General features: G+C 44.4%; 2 protein-coding genes across 5 annotated transcripts in view; one reads left to right on the top strand and one right to left on the bottom strand.

The window, feature by feature from the left end:
- Window positions 1-17,836, top strand: part of snx29 (sorting nexin 29) — an 81,682-nt gene extending 63,846 nt beyond the window's left edge. Inside the window, exons 23-25 of one of the 4 annotated variants that reach the window (XR_009710283.1) lie at window positions 14,749-14,855; window positions 15,610-15,739; window positions 15,822-16,784. The gene's annotated coding sequence lies outside the window, so the exon portion shown is untranslated. Of the gene's footprint in view, window positions 1-10,912; window positions 11,182-14,748; window positions 14,856-15,609; window positions 16,785-17,706 lie in introns of those variants that run through there. The other 3 variants (XR_009710281.1, XR_009710285.1, XR_009710284.1) reach the window with 3 other exon arrangements.
- On the bottom strand, window positions 1,347-18,036 carry shisa9a (shisa family member 9a). The gene is made up of 4 exons (XM_061264392.1): window positions 17,525-18,036; window positions 16,778-16,884; window positions 5,610-5,861; window positions 1,347-2,940 (listed from the first exon to the last, which is right to left on the bottom strand). Exons 1-4 carry the CDS (start codon window positions 18,034-18,036, stop codon window positions 1,982-1,984), a joined length of 1,830 nt encoding a protein of 609 aa, XP_061120376.1. The 3' UTR covers window positions 1,347-1,981.
- Window positions 18,037-18,051: the final 15 nt, after the last annotated feature.

Here is an 18,051-nt window from a genome sequence, read left to right as displayed (position 1 = left end):
GAAAGAATTGTGAGGTGTTTCAACCACTCAGAACCCCCCCCCCCCCCCTCCTTCCATTTTGCACGTGAATGTTGTGGCTAAAATGATTTTTCATTTTTCCTTGACCAACTCCTTGCCACAGTATGACTGACCAAGGCTCGTAAGGTGGTGTTTTTAGCTGCCAAAATAATAGACAGGATGATTTGTAAGAGAGAGAAGGCACGTAGAAAAGAAACAGCAAAAAAAAAAAAACCATGTCAAAAATCATCCGGGAGTCCTTACTGGACAACTTTATGTTTCAGTATTATCGAGGATGTCATGATTTGATAGAAAGAAGACTAAGGACATGACCTTACACCTACACGGAACTTATTGATGACTCTTTTTGGTTCTTGATTTGTAATGTAACCAGTATTGTAACGCTGAAGTTGATCACTTATTGCGCGATTCAACCAAAGCTAATTACGACAAAGCTTCCGGTCTTTCATTTCTCTCTATTTCCCAACAAAACGTCAACAAGCTTCCTAGAATGAATTGTTTCAATTATTATAGATTTTTTTTGTCTGTCTGACTGCCTGAATGAAGAATTTCCAACATGAATCTTAAAGCTGGTCATCTGTGGCCATGACCCCATCAACCGTGAGCCGTGAGTGCAACCACTTCCAGCTGCCCCTACTTTTTTTTTCTTCCAATATAACATAAAATCTCATGGCAAGGGATGCGTATTTTTTTAAATTTGTTTTTACCAATTGCTTCCACCTCTATAGCCGCTTCACAATTATTCCGGTGACTGCTTCTACAAAACGAGATGAGCTTTCATGGTGAAGCAATAGCAGTTGGCAAGTGGGTTTATATTTCCACATTTTGATCTGTGCTCATTTGGTTGTGATAAACATCGAAAGCAAGCAGTGACCTTATTTTTCCACAATGTCCTGAATTGAAAATCTGGGAATACATTTTGTTGTTGCTGTTGTTTCATTTATTTTGCTTTTGTGTGTGTATATATGATAAATGTCCAAACCTTATTAACATCCCAAAATGATGTCCAGTCTTATTTTAATGAAGGCCCCGTTCTGACCACTGTGCATATTTGACTGCAACTGTGTAAAGCGAGTTCCCTAAATCTCATAAGTACCTAATAACAAACTCCATATTTCGTTCCACTTGAGATTTAATTCAATATGTAACAAATATGCACAGCTCACATAAGCAAACAAAACAGTAAATGAGTTGTAAAAGCCAGATGAGTGACATTTCTACAATATGCTATGTGTTGGCCCCAATCTTACATGTGAATCCTTGGATGTGCACTTGAGTGTGATTATGGAAGAAAGATGCTGCAGCAGCATCCGGATCCTGCTTCTCTGCCCCACCTCTGGGCCAGCTGTCAGCATGCAGATGAGAGCTGAGCAGGAACAATCCGACTCCTCAGCCCAATATTATCTGTGCTGGAGCTTTGATTGAGAAGGGTGACCTTCAGTAGTGAAGCTTATGAAGAGGCTTCTGACTGGCCTCGATATAAAACCTGCTTATGAATGCAGTTCAAAGCCCAGAGCCCTTGTCGTACGTCGGTTCTGAACCCATTAAGAGATTCTGGTGGAATGTGGTTGAGTTCAACCATGCTTGTTTAACAGACGCTGTGATACTCGGTGTGACTCGGCAATGCTTTCAAAGTCGGATCCCTTGTATTGCTTCTCGGGCTTGCTTCCCTTTCGTATCTGTATCGGCAGGTTTCCTTTTCCTTTGTAAGATACAACTTGAAAGATAGTTACCAACTTAAACCTTGAGCAGTGCTCTCGGCGATATGTAAAAAGTGACCGAGCAGGCCACACACACATCACAAATGTGGAGGAATCTTTGACCAGTACCAACAAGCTTTAGCTTCATCGCACAAACAAACAGACCTGCGCCGTTTGGCCAACTCTGGTGTCGGTGTCTCCGTTGGGAAATTACTTGTCACCATTTCACATGCATACTTTACAGTTTGCCTTCATATCGTGGCTCACACAGTCACCTCTGTCTTGCTGTTGGTCACAAAGTAGGGCTGTGTGGGGAGGAAGTGTTGGCTGTGGCTGTGGCCTCTGCTGCCATGGAGCTGGTTTGGTTCCAGCACCGTACACTGAGGCCTCTTGTGGCCGTAGTTCTTCCTCCGGCCCACCGTCTCTGTCCCATCCCAGCCCCTTAAACCCATCGTATGCCCGGACGAGATGGTATTAGAACTGTACGCCAGCGGTCGACCCATTGTTGCAAAGCTGGAGCCCACGGGGGTCTCGGGAACCCTGGATATTCCTAGGGATGTGCCCCCGGGCATAGTACCCCCCATGTGTGCCAAGGAGGTCGTCCCCAGTCCTGTGGTATTAGAACTGTACGCCAACGGTCGACCCATTGTTGCTAAGCTGGAGCCCACGGGGGTCTCGGGAACCCTGGATATTCCTAGGGATGTGCCCCCGGGCATAGTACCCCCCATGTGTGCCAAGGAGGTCGTCCCCAGTCCTGTGGGCTTGCTACTGTGGCTGTGAAGGTGAGTGAGGGCACTGTGGGAGCCGTGGGTGACGTGGCTGTGGTTGCTTTTGGATTTCTGGCCGTTGGGCTTTAACGACGTTACTCCGGCGCCGCGTCGGTCTGTCGGGAGGGTTGACACGGAGGGGATTCTGGACATCTCTGTAACATATGTTGCCACCGGTTCTGGGGTCAGCGGTCCCAATGAGGTCATCGGAGTCATAGAAGTCATTGGGGCAAGGGAGGTCATGGGTGTCATTGACGTCATCGGGGTCTTGGAGGTCATGTGGTTCATGGAGTGGGAAGCCATGGGGTTCGAAGCGATCGGGTTGGTGGTCATCGCTGACAAGTTGGTCATGGGGGGTCGGGAGTTGCCCATGGGTTGGAGCGGAAGACCGCCTTTTGTTGGGAGCTCCACCATCATCCTGCGCTTATTGAACACATCACCGTTGTATTTGGCAGCTGGTAGAAGAGGGAGACAAAACAATCATGGATAAAATTTAATTCAGAAGTAACTTCATCTCTGTCTGTCTGTAATTCCGTCTTGACTTTCCTACTGCATTAGAAACAGAACGAAGTTGTGAAGTGAGTCGTGTGGCAATGAGGTAGCTGTTCCAGCCATTTAGTTTATCTCCAAATAAAATCTGCAGCTGTAGAAGTTCTCTTTAGTTAACAATAGCAGAGAGCATCTTTAGTCTTAATTTTTCTCGCTATATCTCTAATGCATGAATCTTGCTGAGAACAATCAGGAAAATACACGAGCTGGGTTAGGTAGATGGCGTAAAGTTTGGTACGGATCCAAATGAGGATTATGTCTATCTTGGCATTATAAAGTTCCGTTTACAGCCTTTGGTTTAATGCTCCACGCCTCTGTCAGTCACCATGGCTTGAGCCGGTGTGTCTTATCAGCATGAAATGTTTTCTGTCCTATCCGTGTTCACAGTCCAGTCATTACTCTTATGCCCTTGTTGCCTCTGTACCCTTGGAGATAAAGTTAACACACTCAGCGAGTTTCCGCTACTATTGCAGCTATAAATCTACTTTATCACAGTAAGAGCAGGTGAGAGACAAGCGGAGAGGTTCGCGGGTGAGAATCGGGAAGATGGGGGGGGGGGGTCACCCGCTGAGACGCTGCTCGAATGGCTGCCCGCGGTGGGATCGAACTTGCTCAGTCGACAGTTGAATCAATTGGGCGGCAGTCAGCGCAACGGTGCACACATCCAGGGGTGTACGTGACAGGATACAGAACACGTCGCTGTGGGTCTGTGCATGAAAGACCAGCGTCGTGCTGAGACTCAAACAATATGAATTGAGGGTGGGAAAAAAAAAAAAACACTGTCATCGCTGCGTGTCAACGTCGTCTTATGCTAACTCATTGTGCACCGTTTGTAACCTCGAAATGCCGGGACGGAAGCTGACGGAATATTTTGTCTTGCTGTTATTTGTCGGAATTGCTTTCCTCATTAATTAAGTAATGTTAATTGTCATCCTATCAAGAAGCCTCTAAGCTCCAACCTTTTGAATATCTGACTTGAGCCATGGAACGGCGATCCTTGTACTTCACTAATTAGCCCCACGGGAAACTTTAGTGGACATATGATTAAAAAAAATATATAACTGTTAATCCTATTTGCATTAGTGCCAAGCAGCCTTTGAGTGCATCTGGAATAAACAAAAGTGTCTACTTTTTTTTTTATTGCACTCATTTTGCTCAGTGGATTATGTTTGGGGAAAAAAAAAAAAAGATCTTGCATTATGAGTAGTAGAAAGAAGGCGGCTCGGTGGGCTTTAAGGCAGACATGTTCGGATTTGACAGTACATAATTGGTGATTTGTACTTGCTGGAGACTTTCTCCAATAAGAAGCAATTAAAAAAATAAACTAAAAAGAGGCTGGTCTGGAACATGTTGATCTTAGACGATGATGTATCGACAATAGCGAGAGGTAAAGACGACTCATTGGTTTTGCTCAAGATTAGCTCAACCAAGAACATAATGTGACGCCCTTTTCACTCTGCCGGTTCCGTCTGGCGTATACAGATTGAGTTTGCCGAGTGGAATTGAATTCTCAGAAATCTCTTTGAATTCCACTCCTCGAGCGGAAACCTCTCACGTGATTGTAACCCAGGTGATGGTCGGCAGAGATCCTGCTACCGAGTAGAACCCGAAATAAGGCTGGAGATTAGCAGCCTGATGATTCTTCAAGCGGTGATAGGGATCATGATGGACTGAAGGGAGCTCAGCGGTGGATTGGAGAGGGTAGGTGGAAAAAAAGGAGAGATAGAGAGACAAAAGAAGATTAAGGAGAAGAATCGAGGGGAGAGGATGCGATGCAGCCGATAACGACAATATGGTGGCTGCTAAAGAGTAGTCGGGAAAGGTGAGCGAGGAAATTGCAGCGATGTCGAAATAATAATAAGACAGTGATAAGAATGTGACAGGATATAAAGACTTGTGTTTTGCATCTGTCAAACTTTGCTGTCAGCGGGAATCCCATTTAGTCAGCCCCAATTGAATTCACTAAATAATTACCATGCAGTATATTTAATATGCAGGTATGCCCCAAAAAAACAGATGTTGTTTTGAAAGCCAAGCGTTGTTATAAAACATGTTTTTATCGCGAGTGCGATGTCAGCAGAATTATGATTGATATTCCATGTATGACAAGCTTTCAAACAAAGACAAATCAGGTGGTGACACAACCGAGCCGAGGTACCACGTGCTCCGTGTATTTGGTGGCACGTGGTGACGCTGTCACCCAGTTTGATAAACAGCCTCTTTCTGTTTTACGCCATGTCAGCTTGGGTGCCACGATCAATAACATCTGTCAGATCTCCGCGCAAACCTGCTACATCTTGTTCACATTGTCCCCTGAACCGTCGAGGTCCCGAAGCGTACGGGATTCCTGAATGAAACAATGAGATCACGCGGGTAATTTGTATTGAAAAGAAAACATCTGTGGTCCGTCATCAAAACAGTTGCCGGGCAGTGTGACAGTGATGCCGTTCTCTCCTAGGAAACAACAGCTTGCGCTGGTGTAACACTACAGCAGTGGATGTTGAGTGATAACAAAATTAAATCTTTTTATTTGAAAAGGAACGGCGTGAAAGGTGTTACGATGATTGGCACTCACCCACAGCCTTCAGGGAGGCATATTTGTTGAAGTCCTTGTTTTGCTGCTGCAACTGTTGAAGCTGCTGTTGCTGTTGTTGCTGCTGCTGCTGTTGTTGTTGTTGCTGCTGTTGTTGTTCCTGTTGTTGTTGCTGTTGCTGCTGTTGCTGCTGCTGATGTTCATACACATGAGCCAACTGGCTGAAGCTAGGATACGGGTGCTGTTGGACCATGTTTGACCCGGCTCCAACGTTGTTGTTAATCTGAGCACCCTCTGTGAAAAACAGATCCAATAATTAGCTTAGCATTAGCTCGATACGATCAATTGACGGAATGGGATTGTTTTGAGGGCTTAGCATGTTTGTCGCACATTTTGTGGGTGGTAAAAAAAATATTTACAGCAGAGTATAAATTAAATTGGTCCCTTTTACAATGTTTTTTTTTACACTTTAATAGTCTCACACTACTCTATCGTCATGATGGTGGCAAATCCAGGCTGATGCTTCTTAAAGTATTGTGGATTTTTTGTTCAAAACTCAAAGCATGCTATTAATTGATCAGTCTTCCTCCACATTTTAGTCGTGCTACTGGCTGTTGCCAAAAACAAGTTGGTATGAATATTAAGTGCACAAAGCCATTCTTGTAGTGAGGCACGGATGGGAAATCGTGTAAAGAACAGCCAAATGTCACAAGTAATGTGGGAAATTTTCACTTCAGTTTTCTTCCGCTGTCCAAGCCTGACAAATAATTGCAAAGTGCTGTTACTGATGGCAAATGTATGAGTACACTGTGTTAAAAGCATCGTAACGTTGCCACTTGATAATTCTAGAAGCAAGAAAAAGCAAACGACAAAGCGATTTAAAGTGCACGAATGGCGGAGGAATTAGATGGCAAGAAGAAGCATAATATAAGAGTGGCGCGATATTAATCATCTCCAACGTGATGAAGAAATGAGACACATTTGGGTCTCATTTTTTGGTCTTGTAAAGCAAGCTGGCTTTGAAACGAAAATGTGTGCCTTGTGGCAGTGGGGCTGATTTGCATAAGGTCCAGAACAAGCCAACATTAAGCAGGTCAGAGAGTTCATAGCAGTCTGGATAGCCTCGTACGTACTTAGCATGAATAATCAGCGTGTCACAGCGAGCGGCCTAATAATCGAGTATTTTATTTGGAACCATGAGATCTCATAGCCTCATGCTTATTTTGGTTCCATGACCTTTCGCCATTAATGTGTTCTGGACAAATTGAAATTGCACAGCAGCACAAATGAAAATGGCCGCTTATTTTCTTCGTGCCGATAAGAAACAAGTAAAAGTGGAGTTTGTTGCATTGTCACACACTGCTTGCAGAAAATGTTGGAGGGCTCCCGTCTCACATTTGGCTCCATTGCTACCGGCCGTATGGTGTAATCCTTTCGTTTATTTATTTATTTTTACTCTGCACTGAAAAATAGCAAGCAGCTGACTCATGTATTATTCCCTTTTTCTGCACTGGGTAAATGCATCAACCCTCTTCATCTGCAAAACTGCTTCTCTGTCATTACTTGAGTCTCTTCATCTCTCGGCTCCACTCTTTTGTCATGGCAACAATATTTTTTATTTTATTTTTTTTCCTCGTGTAGTAGTTTTGCATTGTCGTGCAGTCACCCGCGCCCACATATCAACAGGCGAGTACTGAGAAAAGTCATTGTTATGCAACCGATGTTGGGTTGCCAGTTTATCCCCCCCAACCCCCCCCCCTCGCAGATTTACCTCTCAGGTCAAATTTTGTCAGCCATTATCACCCACGAAAAAAAACCCAAAAAAATGAAATCCTGATCTTGTTTTGAGAGAAAAACAATTTCACGAGTCATCTAACTGAGCAGAATATTTTGAGGATGAATAGATGTTGACGTAAGAGTCTGCACAAATGCCGAAAACCTGCCTTTTGTACAGTTGCGTGTATTGAAGGCGGCACTGAGAGTAAACAGCTTGTCGACCCAAATTTTTTTTTTCTTCCCCATTTTATTCTCGAACGTGAAACCAAATCATTCACTTCGGGTTGCAGGGTGCGTCCTGGTGCTGAGTGTGTGGTCCCTTCTGTGTCTCCGCATACGCGTCTTTAGTCACACTTAAAACGCTAAGCAGGTTATGTGAGAGTCTGCGAGAGGCGAGAGAGTCAAGTGCTTTTTATTTCGCCCGCCGTCTGTTTATCTGTTTGCTACACGAGACGCGTCGCATCTTTCTGTTTGTTGCTCCAGTGGTCCTCATCCGTTTTTGTCCCTATCTCGTCTCTGCAGCATGAGGACGTTTAGGATCACAGAAGTGTAAAGAGAGGCCTCACTATGAGACATTTTCATCCGTGGCTAATGGCTATTGGAGGGAAAAAAAAAAAAAAGATTCCCCGTGATAAAAAAAAATAGACGGCGGAATGGAATGCCTTTGACACTCTTCATTTAAAGGTGCTTCTATGAGCCGCAAAACTAGCTGTGTTCACGCCCACAACGGCGCAAACTGCCCGACTGCAAAATACACAAGTCATCATCGTGCACCTCACTTTTGATTCCACTTTCTAGTCGCCAAGTCACTCCATAATTTGAATTTACAGTCTGATCCTCCATCACTGGCGCAGGTTTTCATTTGTGCCTCGAAACAACGCCTTGAGAACTTGAGGATACAGGGCCCCTGAATAATACATGATATGCAGCTTCGCCCGAGAGCTGCTGCTCTTCTTAAATTCATTGGACAACACTGTACACGGCAGATTCTGCACTTCTATACGGCCGACTCTTTCCCAAACACCGCTCATCTCATTATCACCTCCATATGTCACGCTGTCACTTTGGCTTCTCTCATTAACTGTCCTCCCATTTAAGGAAAGGCAAAAGAGAAATACATTGGAATATGCTTGGAAGGTTTTTTTTAGTCATCCCCCTCGAGTCTGCCGTTAAACACATAGGCTTGAGATGAGAGAGAAGGAATATTGAAAAGTCCGTCATGGGAAATGGCGAGGCGAGATTTTAAACACCTAATTGTTCCTTCCTGAGCATTCCAAAGGACAATGGCCTCGGGCGCATCCACCCAGATGTCGTAGCGTTCTCATTTTGAGATACTATTGATTACTATTGCGCCGCCTCGATTGTTTCTATTATGTCGCCAGCATCCAATGCATTGACTTGGGGTCTTGCAGGTCGTTATTAAGCCCAGCAACAGAATCAACAGGAAGAAAACTCCCTGAGATTTATGAAACCTGAAAGCTGTGGAGAGGGGGGAGAAGAAAAAAAATCGCTAATCGAGATGAAAAATGTTGTGATAGAAACCTTTGCCGTCCTGCGAGACACTAATCTCCCTAAGACACAACAGATGGGAGCAACCATTTGTAGCGACGTTCTAATGTGTCATTTCAACTCATTTCACACTCATGTTAAATGCAAAATGAATCAAACTCGTGGCATCTATCGTTGCGCGAGTGATCGGAAATAGCCCGAGCGATAAACCGGCCGTGTATGATAATCGTTTATTATTTTATCTTTTTTTTTTTATGGAATATTTTTTGGGGGAATCTATATTATTTTTGATTTTCTATTGATTATTTTACATTGACATAATGTCAGCATGGTATTTTAGTGTCAAATTGAAAAAAAAAAACAAGACATGCACTTTTTCGAACATATATTCAGTCAAGCTAGGCTGCACTCTATCTCCTGAGTTGACAGCGTTTATCATTCAAAGAGTCACCAAAAGGGACAAAGACAGCAAAATACCTGCTCCACTAAAGCGCAACTGTCACAGGGAGCTCTTATTCATCACCATGATGAAAGAGAAAGCCACAATAACATCATCCGGGCCTATTGTGTGCCTCAACGATCTTCTGTCTCATTCACACAAAGACGACGTAATTAGCTTGAAATATTGCTCTTGCGAAAAAATACGAAAAAAAAGAAGAAAAACAGTGAGCCATCATTCTTCCTTGGCTCCATTCTTCTTCCCTACAAGTGCTGTCCTAAGTAAATATTTGTGATTGACGGGATGCTAACACCGCAGCATGCCGTCATTCACTCGTACCTTCGCCCTAATGGGGCCGTTCGGGCTTCCCCGTTATGAGTCAGCAGCGGGAGCGCTTGGCGCTCCGTCAACCCCGACGACGACATCCCGCCCGAGACAAAGCGACACAGACAATGAGTGGCAGGTAGAGAGGAAGGCATGGCAAGATGGCCGTGATAAGGATGTGTCCCCACAGGGAGCTTGACACCTCTGACAAGATGTCAGCAGTCGTGACCCACTTACCACTCGCGGATACGCTTTTTCCACTTGACTGGCGTTTACGTTATTAGCACTTTGCTGCAGTTAGCATGTCTGCTAGCAAACTTTAGCCCTCTAAATTGTTTTTAACCAAATGTGAAGGTCACTGAGCCAAAGCAGTAGTTATGGTGGTTTATTTCTGCTCTAAACGTGAAGTGATATATTTGTCCCAGCTTCATATTTAATCCAGCTGCCTCTGAAGTAACAAAGCAGATGGACTGAAGGCAGAGCGCTGATAGTATTTAATTACCTGCAGCCATCCCACTGCAGTATTTTAGAATCTGCTCCTCTGGCTCTGCCCAAGTGATGCTTTTTGTCAGTACACTTTTAGTCTGCTGCACCTGCTCAATGCTTGGCAGGTGTGTGTATGTTGGAACACATCTGTGAGCAGCTTTTCCCAGCCTCCAAAGACAAAGACGAGGGGGCAAGTGTTACCCGGGAAAAAACAAACAAACAAAAAAACAGCAGCACTGGCAAGTGGATTGTGCACTGCTAATTAGGGAATTTAGGCGCCGACTGTTGTCCGCCATTCAAATGGCATTGCATCAAGCTAATTAACCCGAAACTGCAAGTTACAGTTTGGGGAAGCGAGAAAAGTTTCTCCTTCTGGTTCATCCTGCATCACCCTTCTTGTCCATCTGTAAAAAAGAAGCCTTTACTGCACCACATCATCTCACTGGATACCTTTCGCTTCTCCCAGCTCATGAATGATGTACTCTTTAGAAGAATGGCATATTATTTCGGAAATCTCAGAAGCCCAGAGGGACTCCTCCTCCCCCTCCTCACTAAGACATACAGATTAGCCCCCGTAGTGAATTCCACACTCGGCCGGAAACATTACCTCGGTGACGTTCTATTATTATCTATGTCAACTAAATACGCCGCGTATTGATGGGGCATCTATACTCCCTTAGAGGGCTGAAGCTAAAATGAAGAGGGCAAAAAATGAGGTTAAGGAAGGCTGTCTCGCCTCATTTATGGTAGGATCAACAAAAAAAAAGTGGCGCTGTCTATTTGACTCTAGTTTGTGTTTTATTTACTTTAGGAATAATAATGCAAAAACTCAGCCAAGGTGTCGTAGAGTTTGGTGGATCCTGGAATAGTGGTGTCCTGGCAACAAGGAGTGTGATGCCCCCCTCTGCTTGATGAATGCTGCAGTGCAGCGAGGCAGACAGGCAAAGTGGCTCCTAAGCAACAACGTAACGGGGGTAAGAAGAAGTGGGTCACTCGGAAATCCCATATGGGGAACCCCTTCAACCAACCATTTATTGCCACTGGGCATGTTAGCATGTGATAGGTTTTTTTTTTTCAATATCAATTTAGTTTACAACAATGGATACAGTTAAAAAAAAAACTACTAAGAATTCCACGCCAATGCTTTTCTTCCCAAATGAACCACATTCAAAGTAGTTAATTATGAGATTCATTTTATTCCACACCTTTTTAGGTAATAACTGCTAACGGCTGCTTTCCGGGGGAAGAAAAGTATCCTTTAAAAAACACAAACTCGGCACACATTACTCCCTTTCGTCTCTTTTGTTACTCGCTGCTTCTTTCACTCTCCCTCGTGCTCCCTCTATTGCTTAGCTCAAAGCTCGTTTTGTTTGTTTCTTTTTGATTCAGTGGCCAACTACAGCGAAGATCAGAGCCCAGAAACCCCAAATCTCACAAACGTGATGCTAATTTAACATTGCGGCCCATTCGGCATGTGATGATGTCGCTTCACCAAATTCCACGTCTAGTTTAATATCCGACAAAACTATCAAACTGCAGTTGTGCTTTTCCCTCGCCGCAAAAAGATAATCGTGTTGTTTTTTTCCCGTTGGAAACATAACCTGAAATGGCATGAGGTGCATATGAATTTAGGCAGCGGGAGATAAAGATTACGGGTCAGAGGAGGCAGTCATACATAAATCAAATCTGTTGCGCTGCCGGCAATGCTGCGCGCAATGAATTATGTATCATTTATAACTTTTAACTGTTGATCTTGGGACAGAACAGAGCTGCTGGAACAATTTACACAACATGAAAAAAAAAAAAGAGGACAGGGTGACAAAGACTGCGGAATATATTGGCGAGAAGAAATGGCTGCTTGTTTTAGTGCGGCGAAGATTAAAATCAATACAAACATGCAGCCGGACGAGAAAGCTGGCGCGGGCAAATAAGATCCAATTTGTTGTTGGTATAACATGAGAGGAGACAGGCAGAAGCATTAATCTTTGAGCATGATTACTCTCGCATGTGCGGCAAATGTTCACATTCAGCTCCTTCCACTGAGCTGGGCAAATTTTTCACAGTATATTAATATTGATGGGTTGATTTTCATCATATCACACCTGCCCATTTACATTTTTTTGGGCCATCGTGACGCATTTCCAACGGCCACCTGTCACCTCGTCACGGGCCAGCACCCAGCATGGTTTGTGATGTCGACATGTATGCAAGAGAGCAGCAGGGTAAGCTTGGGGGGGGTTCCTTCCTCCTCCAGGCAAGGCCATACTGACGCCTGTGGGCAAGATTGAGGTGGGTGGCGCCTCCTTTCCAAAAAGACTGGGGCGCCATGAACGCGACACGCGGATAAAGAGAAGGTTCACAAATACGCCCCCAGCGTGAGCTGTCCCGAGTTTTACATCGCTGGTGGCATGGAGGAGCTAGCCAAGCAAATCTGCTGCCTGCCCCGAAGGCTTCAGGCCCAGGAAATAAATGTGCGCATGACCTGCTGATTTTTGGTGTCCATATGCACACGCGGAAAAATATTGTCCTAATTTTGTCGGGCACAATGGCGAAAATATAAAAAGTACTACTTGGCCTGTTCAGTCTCAAATAAATTTGCTTGCTATTTTAATTGTTGTGCATCACATTGGGAGTTGCTTCATACATTTAATAGGGTCATATTATGTAAAATGGACTTTTTAATTGTTCGCATACAAATAGTTGAGGCCTCTGGTGTGCCTGTACACTCATAAAGTGTGAAATTACACAAGCAATTATATGCGAGCGGGCTATTTTCTTCTTTTGAGCAAACTGCTCAGAATTGTCATATCACAGTTGGGCTATTTTTCATCGTACCGCCGCGGCGCACTTAAACCAAACTTCATGTTTGTGATATTCAAAGCTGTTTTAAAATACGCACATATGTGTCCACACTTGATTTCTACTTTATTGTCATTCTAGAACATGCTCGGTATTATAAAAAAAGGCTGTAATAGAAGCAGATTACACGGGGATTTAACACAACAACATGCTAGAGAGAGCCCATGTGGGCTAACAATGCAATTTGAGCTTTGCCTACACGGCATGTTCGACAGTCAGCGGTTATTATTGTTCACAGGAACGTTGCGGTTTTGAATAATAAAGATGTCCGCCGCATTCAAGTGAGCAAACACATCCGAGCATGACAAATAATAATACAAAAAAAAAACCCCGAGCTGTGCTTTTCCACCATCGTGTTTTGCTTAATCATTAGGTTTGCGCTTGATTTACGGTGACAGAAAAGTGTCACAATATTTGCTGGTCTCTTATTATATCAGATGATTACATTTTTTTTTTTTTTTAAAAAAAAGAGTCAGCGTAGCAGTTAATTACAACGCAGCGGTGATAACCACCTGTTTCAACATACAGATGGGAGCGCTTTCAACCCATTCCCTGACAGTAGATAGTCCTATATATGTAAATGAGGAAACGGATAAGCGGAGATGGATGCAATTTAGCCTGCCGCACTCAAGATTTGACTGAAGTGCACCACGGGTCACGTGGCTAACATTTGCATACGAATGCTAAACGCACAAGCGCGCATAGTCGGACACATGAACACACTCCCGTACATAATTACCTGTCAAATACCACGCGACTCGCTCACAGGAAATGAAATGATTACCGTATTTTCCGGACTATAAGGCGCACCTAGAAACCTCAAATTTTCTCAAAAGCCGACAGTGCGCCTTATAGTCCGGTGCGCCTTATATACGGACCAAATAGAGAACGATGGATGGATGGAACTTTACCTTATTAAGTTTACCGATCTATCTGACTGTTTTGTTTTGTACTTATTAAAGTAAGCTTTACATGTTTATTTTGTGTGTTGTGTGATGTTAACATTATTGATATATTGTTATTGTTTTCACTATTTCAAGTTATTAAATTGTGATTGCATTAATGGTGCGCCTTATAGTCCGGTGCGCCTTATATATGGACAAAGTTTTAAAATGGGCCATTCATTGAAGGCGCGCCTTATATTCCGGTGCGCCTTATACTCCGGAAAATACGGTAATAGTTATGATGAGAAACGCTTCCGTCGTATAGGTCGATAACGTCAGATTTCTTTTACCGACAACTCGCATGGTAGCGTTCAGTGCCGTTTGACCCGATGCATTCGGCTGGTGTTCACTTAAATCAACGAGACCTCGGGGGCTAGTTGACTGCAAGCCTCGGTCTTCACGTAAAAGCCCTTTAAGAGGAAAACAAAATCCACTCCTGGAGTAGACTTCTCATCATTTGCCGAAATTGCGTTTCCTTTCTCTGTTTTGCCACCTTCCTATTCACCTTTGTGCGCAAACTGAGTGGATTTCTGTCACCGTGTTGATGGTTACGCCTCGATTCTCATAAACAGCCATCTAATGGGGTCTTGGGGATGCTGAGGGGCCTCACATTGAGATAATTAGGCAGGGAGAGAGGGTTCCAGGAAAGAAGCCCTGGAGGGAAAGAAGAGGCATGGATGACTTACTGCCTACTTTGTATATTGTTCAATCTAAAGTCCAGTTGTCATTTTTTTTTCTTCTCATATATGTCCAAATGAGGCACATACAGGCGCGTGACAGATCGCTCGGCCCTGCAGAGTCATGTTCCCTTTCACAGTCTCTCCCCTCGCCAATGTATTTTCAGCCTGGCCCTGTGAGTCGGATCTGTAACTGAGGCTCTCGCTTCCGCTCTGACACTCTGCAATCTGATGTGAAGCTGTGAAGGCTCCACTGACAGCGGGGGGCACAAAGGTCACACTCTTTTTTATATGTATATATATAGAGAGAAATACACCAAGTTTCTTTTTGACAAGTTCGCGCCATGCATTCTAAAAAAGTATGGCAGATGAAGTATTTTGCCGACAAGGCCTTTCCTCATATCTGTGAACTCTCACAAGCAATTACCTATTAAAATGTTATCTTTCCCATCTCGGAATGTTTAGGAAAAGATTATAACTGCTGGGGGAAGATAATTAAGACTGCAAACGGGGGAATTGCGTTGCGGAGACAGCGCACAGCGTGCACGCGGCTGGCGATCTCTTTTGTCTTATTAAAGCTCACCTCAAGCTCTAATGCAAGAAATGTCAGATACATCACTGTCAATATTGATTAAAGTGCGGGAAATCATTCCTTGGTGCTAATTTACAATTACCCTGTTAATTAAATCCGCATTGAGGTTAGACGTAGTTGGGGTGAGTTTGCCTTTCGAGGTTCCACTCTACTGACATTTCACTTTGAAATGAGACCTGATTGTTCTTTCCAGTGCAAAGACAAGAAATTTGAAATGTATTCTGAATTAAGTTTGAATTGCCTTAGGGGGCTTTCTGTACATCTCGTCCTCAATTACAAAAGGAAAGCCTTCAGAGCTTGGGAAATGGCTGCTGCCACCAGTGTGGGTGTTTGCCACTCAGATCTTTTTTACTCCACACATTATGCCATTCCCTCTCCCCGTTCCTACTTCCGCTCTTTCTCCAAGCCTCCCCTTCTTTTTTTTTTGTCTCTTCAGCTCTTTGACGCTGAAAGGGAAGCGCTGCCGGATTTTGAGCCTTTGAGGATTCAAACCGATACTGCTGAGACAAAGTCCGCCAGCCAGTCGGTCCAGCTGGGGATATAAAACCCAAAACAAAACAGCCATTGTAAGAGTCCCCAACATTACAAATACCTCTAGCCATTGCCCGATTCATTAATATTGTGTGTCTCCCTCTTATTGTGAACAAGAAATGACCTCCCAGCAACGAGTTGCCAGATCCGTCGATGTCAGTAATACGGTAATCATGTCATAAACTCTAATCAATACATGCGCTAAGAATAGATTTCCCGGCAAATCCACTCGGTGCAGCACATTTAACCTTCGCACTTGTCTTGCCATTGCAATTACCACCCATCTATTATCCTCTCCCCTTCTTTGTATTCAGTCTATGCATCATCTGATAAATCATTTCAAACAAGAATAACATGTCTATAGCCAGGAAATCCATATGGAATTCCTATCCAAGCCAACTTCCCCTCTGACACCTGGAACCAATCACGCTTGCCCGTCCGTCTCGGATCGGTCTTTTCCCGAGCTAAGAGGTTAATAACGGTCCACGTGATTACCCACGAGCTGGAGGATTAGAGTGTAGTTTCCACACTGCAAATAGTAATGGCCGTTTCACAGCAGCGTCCACTCAGGTGATAGGTCACCCCACTATCTCATCTCTCCCACTGTGAGGACAGAAAAAGATTCCCACTCGCAAACTGCTTTTTGGTCTTTTCATGCCAACAATATTAAATCATAGCAACTTATGTATTTATTTTTCCACTCTTCGATGTAGTGATGCAAATTATTTTCTCTCGCCGCCAGCTCATATAACATGAAAGGCTCCGAGGAAACATAACCATCAACATAATGAACAATAATCACATGACTAAACGGAAGTCGTCAGTTTGATCTTGGATGCTTAAACACAATGAGGCGTCGGTTGGCGTAGTAGCCCACGGGATTCCTGCATAACTCCCAGCCGACACACCATCTCACGTTCCTTCCTCTCCAACCCACACACACACTCACTTTTCAAATTACATCATGTGGACATGATGCAGAATCTGCTGATGCAGAATCTGCTCCATCCAAAAACTATCCAGAACATTCGGGGGGGTAACAAAGCCTCATACGACAGCCACCGGAAACTTACGAAGGTTGGCAGCCCCGGAGGCATAGTGCTTGGAATGCAAGCCGAGGGCCTCCTCTCCTCGGTACTGCTCACCTGGACATCCGCCTTGCAATACATTGGCCACCACCCTGTGACACATCAGAAGAAAGAAATGAGGAACCTGCCTGTCGCAGCCCAAGATTTGTTATTAATGAGCATTTGTATTTTCCATTTCACTTATTCAGTCTACTGTGTGTGCTTTTCCACAGTGAAGTAACACGTGCGTTTATGGGTGTAATTTGATTATTCAGCTGAACTGCACTGGGCCTCGAGTACGCAGAATCTTTCTACGCAATTGGACACATCGCCGATGCGGGATTGACAATAACAACTACTTAGTTCATATTAATTGACGCAGTTTTCCCCGATCATTACACATGCTGCAGTTAAGCTCCTATGAGAGCATTTGCCGAAATGGAGCGCGATGCCTTCCACTCGGGTGAAAAGAAACCGCCCCCGCCCGTCGAGAGGAGCGTGGCTCGCGTAATCCACAGTACAAGTGGATGCGTGAAGCTGAGAGAGGCAAAATAGTATTCAACTAAAGCAGAATTCGATTCGTGTTGTTTTTGGATTATTTTGCGTGCAAAGGTGCGCATTGCGCACGATCGGTTTGATGAGGAAACAAAATAGCAAGTTTGCACAAAAGAGAGGGGGGCGGGCGTGTTTTTATCTATTTAGATATATTTATTTATTTTTTACGACAGGAAACGATTAACATTCGACACTTACCGGTACATATTCTCTCTCTGCGGACGGTGAGCTTTTTCAAGCCCCAATTTGGTGAAAATCCCCACAAGCGCCATGATAGCCACAACTCCGCATATGATGTAAACAATCAAGTTCGTCTTGTCTTTGGTGCTGTCGTGCAGCTTGTTCGTTTTCTTATCCGAAGTTTGGTTCTTCATCCACAGTGGGGTATCGTAGTTCTTACAGGTGCTCTGATCCAGTCGAGAGACTTTGAAGGAGCAGCAGAAGCGGAATCCACAGGTGCCGCAGCAGTATAAATAATCGCCCGTTTTGCAAATAAACGGAGGGTCCCACTGGCCCATCACGTCGTAATAGCCCCTGCATTTGTCCTCGGTGTGCGGGGGCTCCTCGGACACGCTCTCCTCCTCCCTGGAGCCATTGGAGGTGGCGATCATCACGAAGCCTCCGAGCAAGCCCGGCTCCCCGTCAGCCTTGCACACCAGAGCGGTAACTTTGAGGAGCAGGAAGCCGAGGAGAAAAGAGCCGCCTCTCATGGTAGCTTCCTCCAC

The sequence above is a fragment of the Syngnathus typhle genome, linkage group LG18 (assembly GCF_033458585.1).
Source record: "Syngnathus typhle isolate RoL2023-S1 ecotype Sweden linkage group LG18, RoL_Styp_1.0, whole genome shotgun sequence".
NCBI lineage: Eukaryota > Metazoa > Chordata > Actinopteri > Syngnathiformes > Syngnathidae > Syngnathus > Syngnathus typhle.
This window is presented reverse-complemented; position numbering and strand designations above follow the sequence as displayed.

Excerpts from the sequence above, each read along its gene's own strand:
- shisa9a (XM_061264392.1), bottom strand. The coding sequence starts at position 18,036 with ATGAGAGGCGGCTCTTTTCTCCTCGGCTTCCTGCTCCTCAAAGTTACC. Across the intron at positions 5,862-16,777 it reads CTCCGGGGCTGCCAACCTTC|AGGGTGCTCAGATTAACAAC; the intron begins GTAAGTTTCCGG and ends TGTTTTTCACAG. Across the intron at positions 2,941-5,609 it reads TGCCTCCCTGAAGGCTGTGG|CTGCCAAATACAACGGTGAT; the intron begins GTGAGTGCCAAT and ends CTCTTCTACCAG.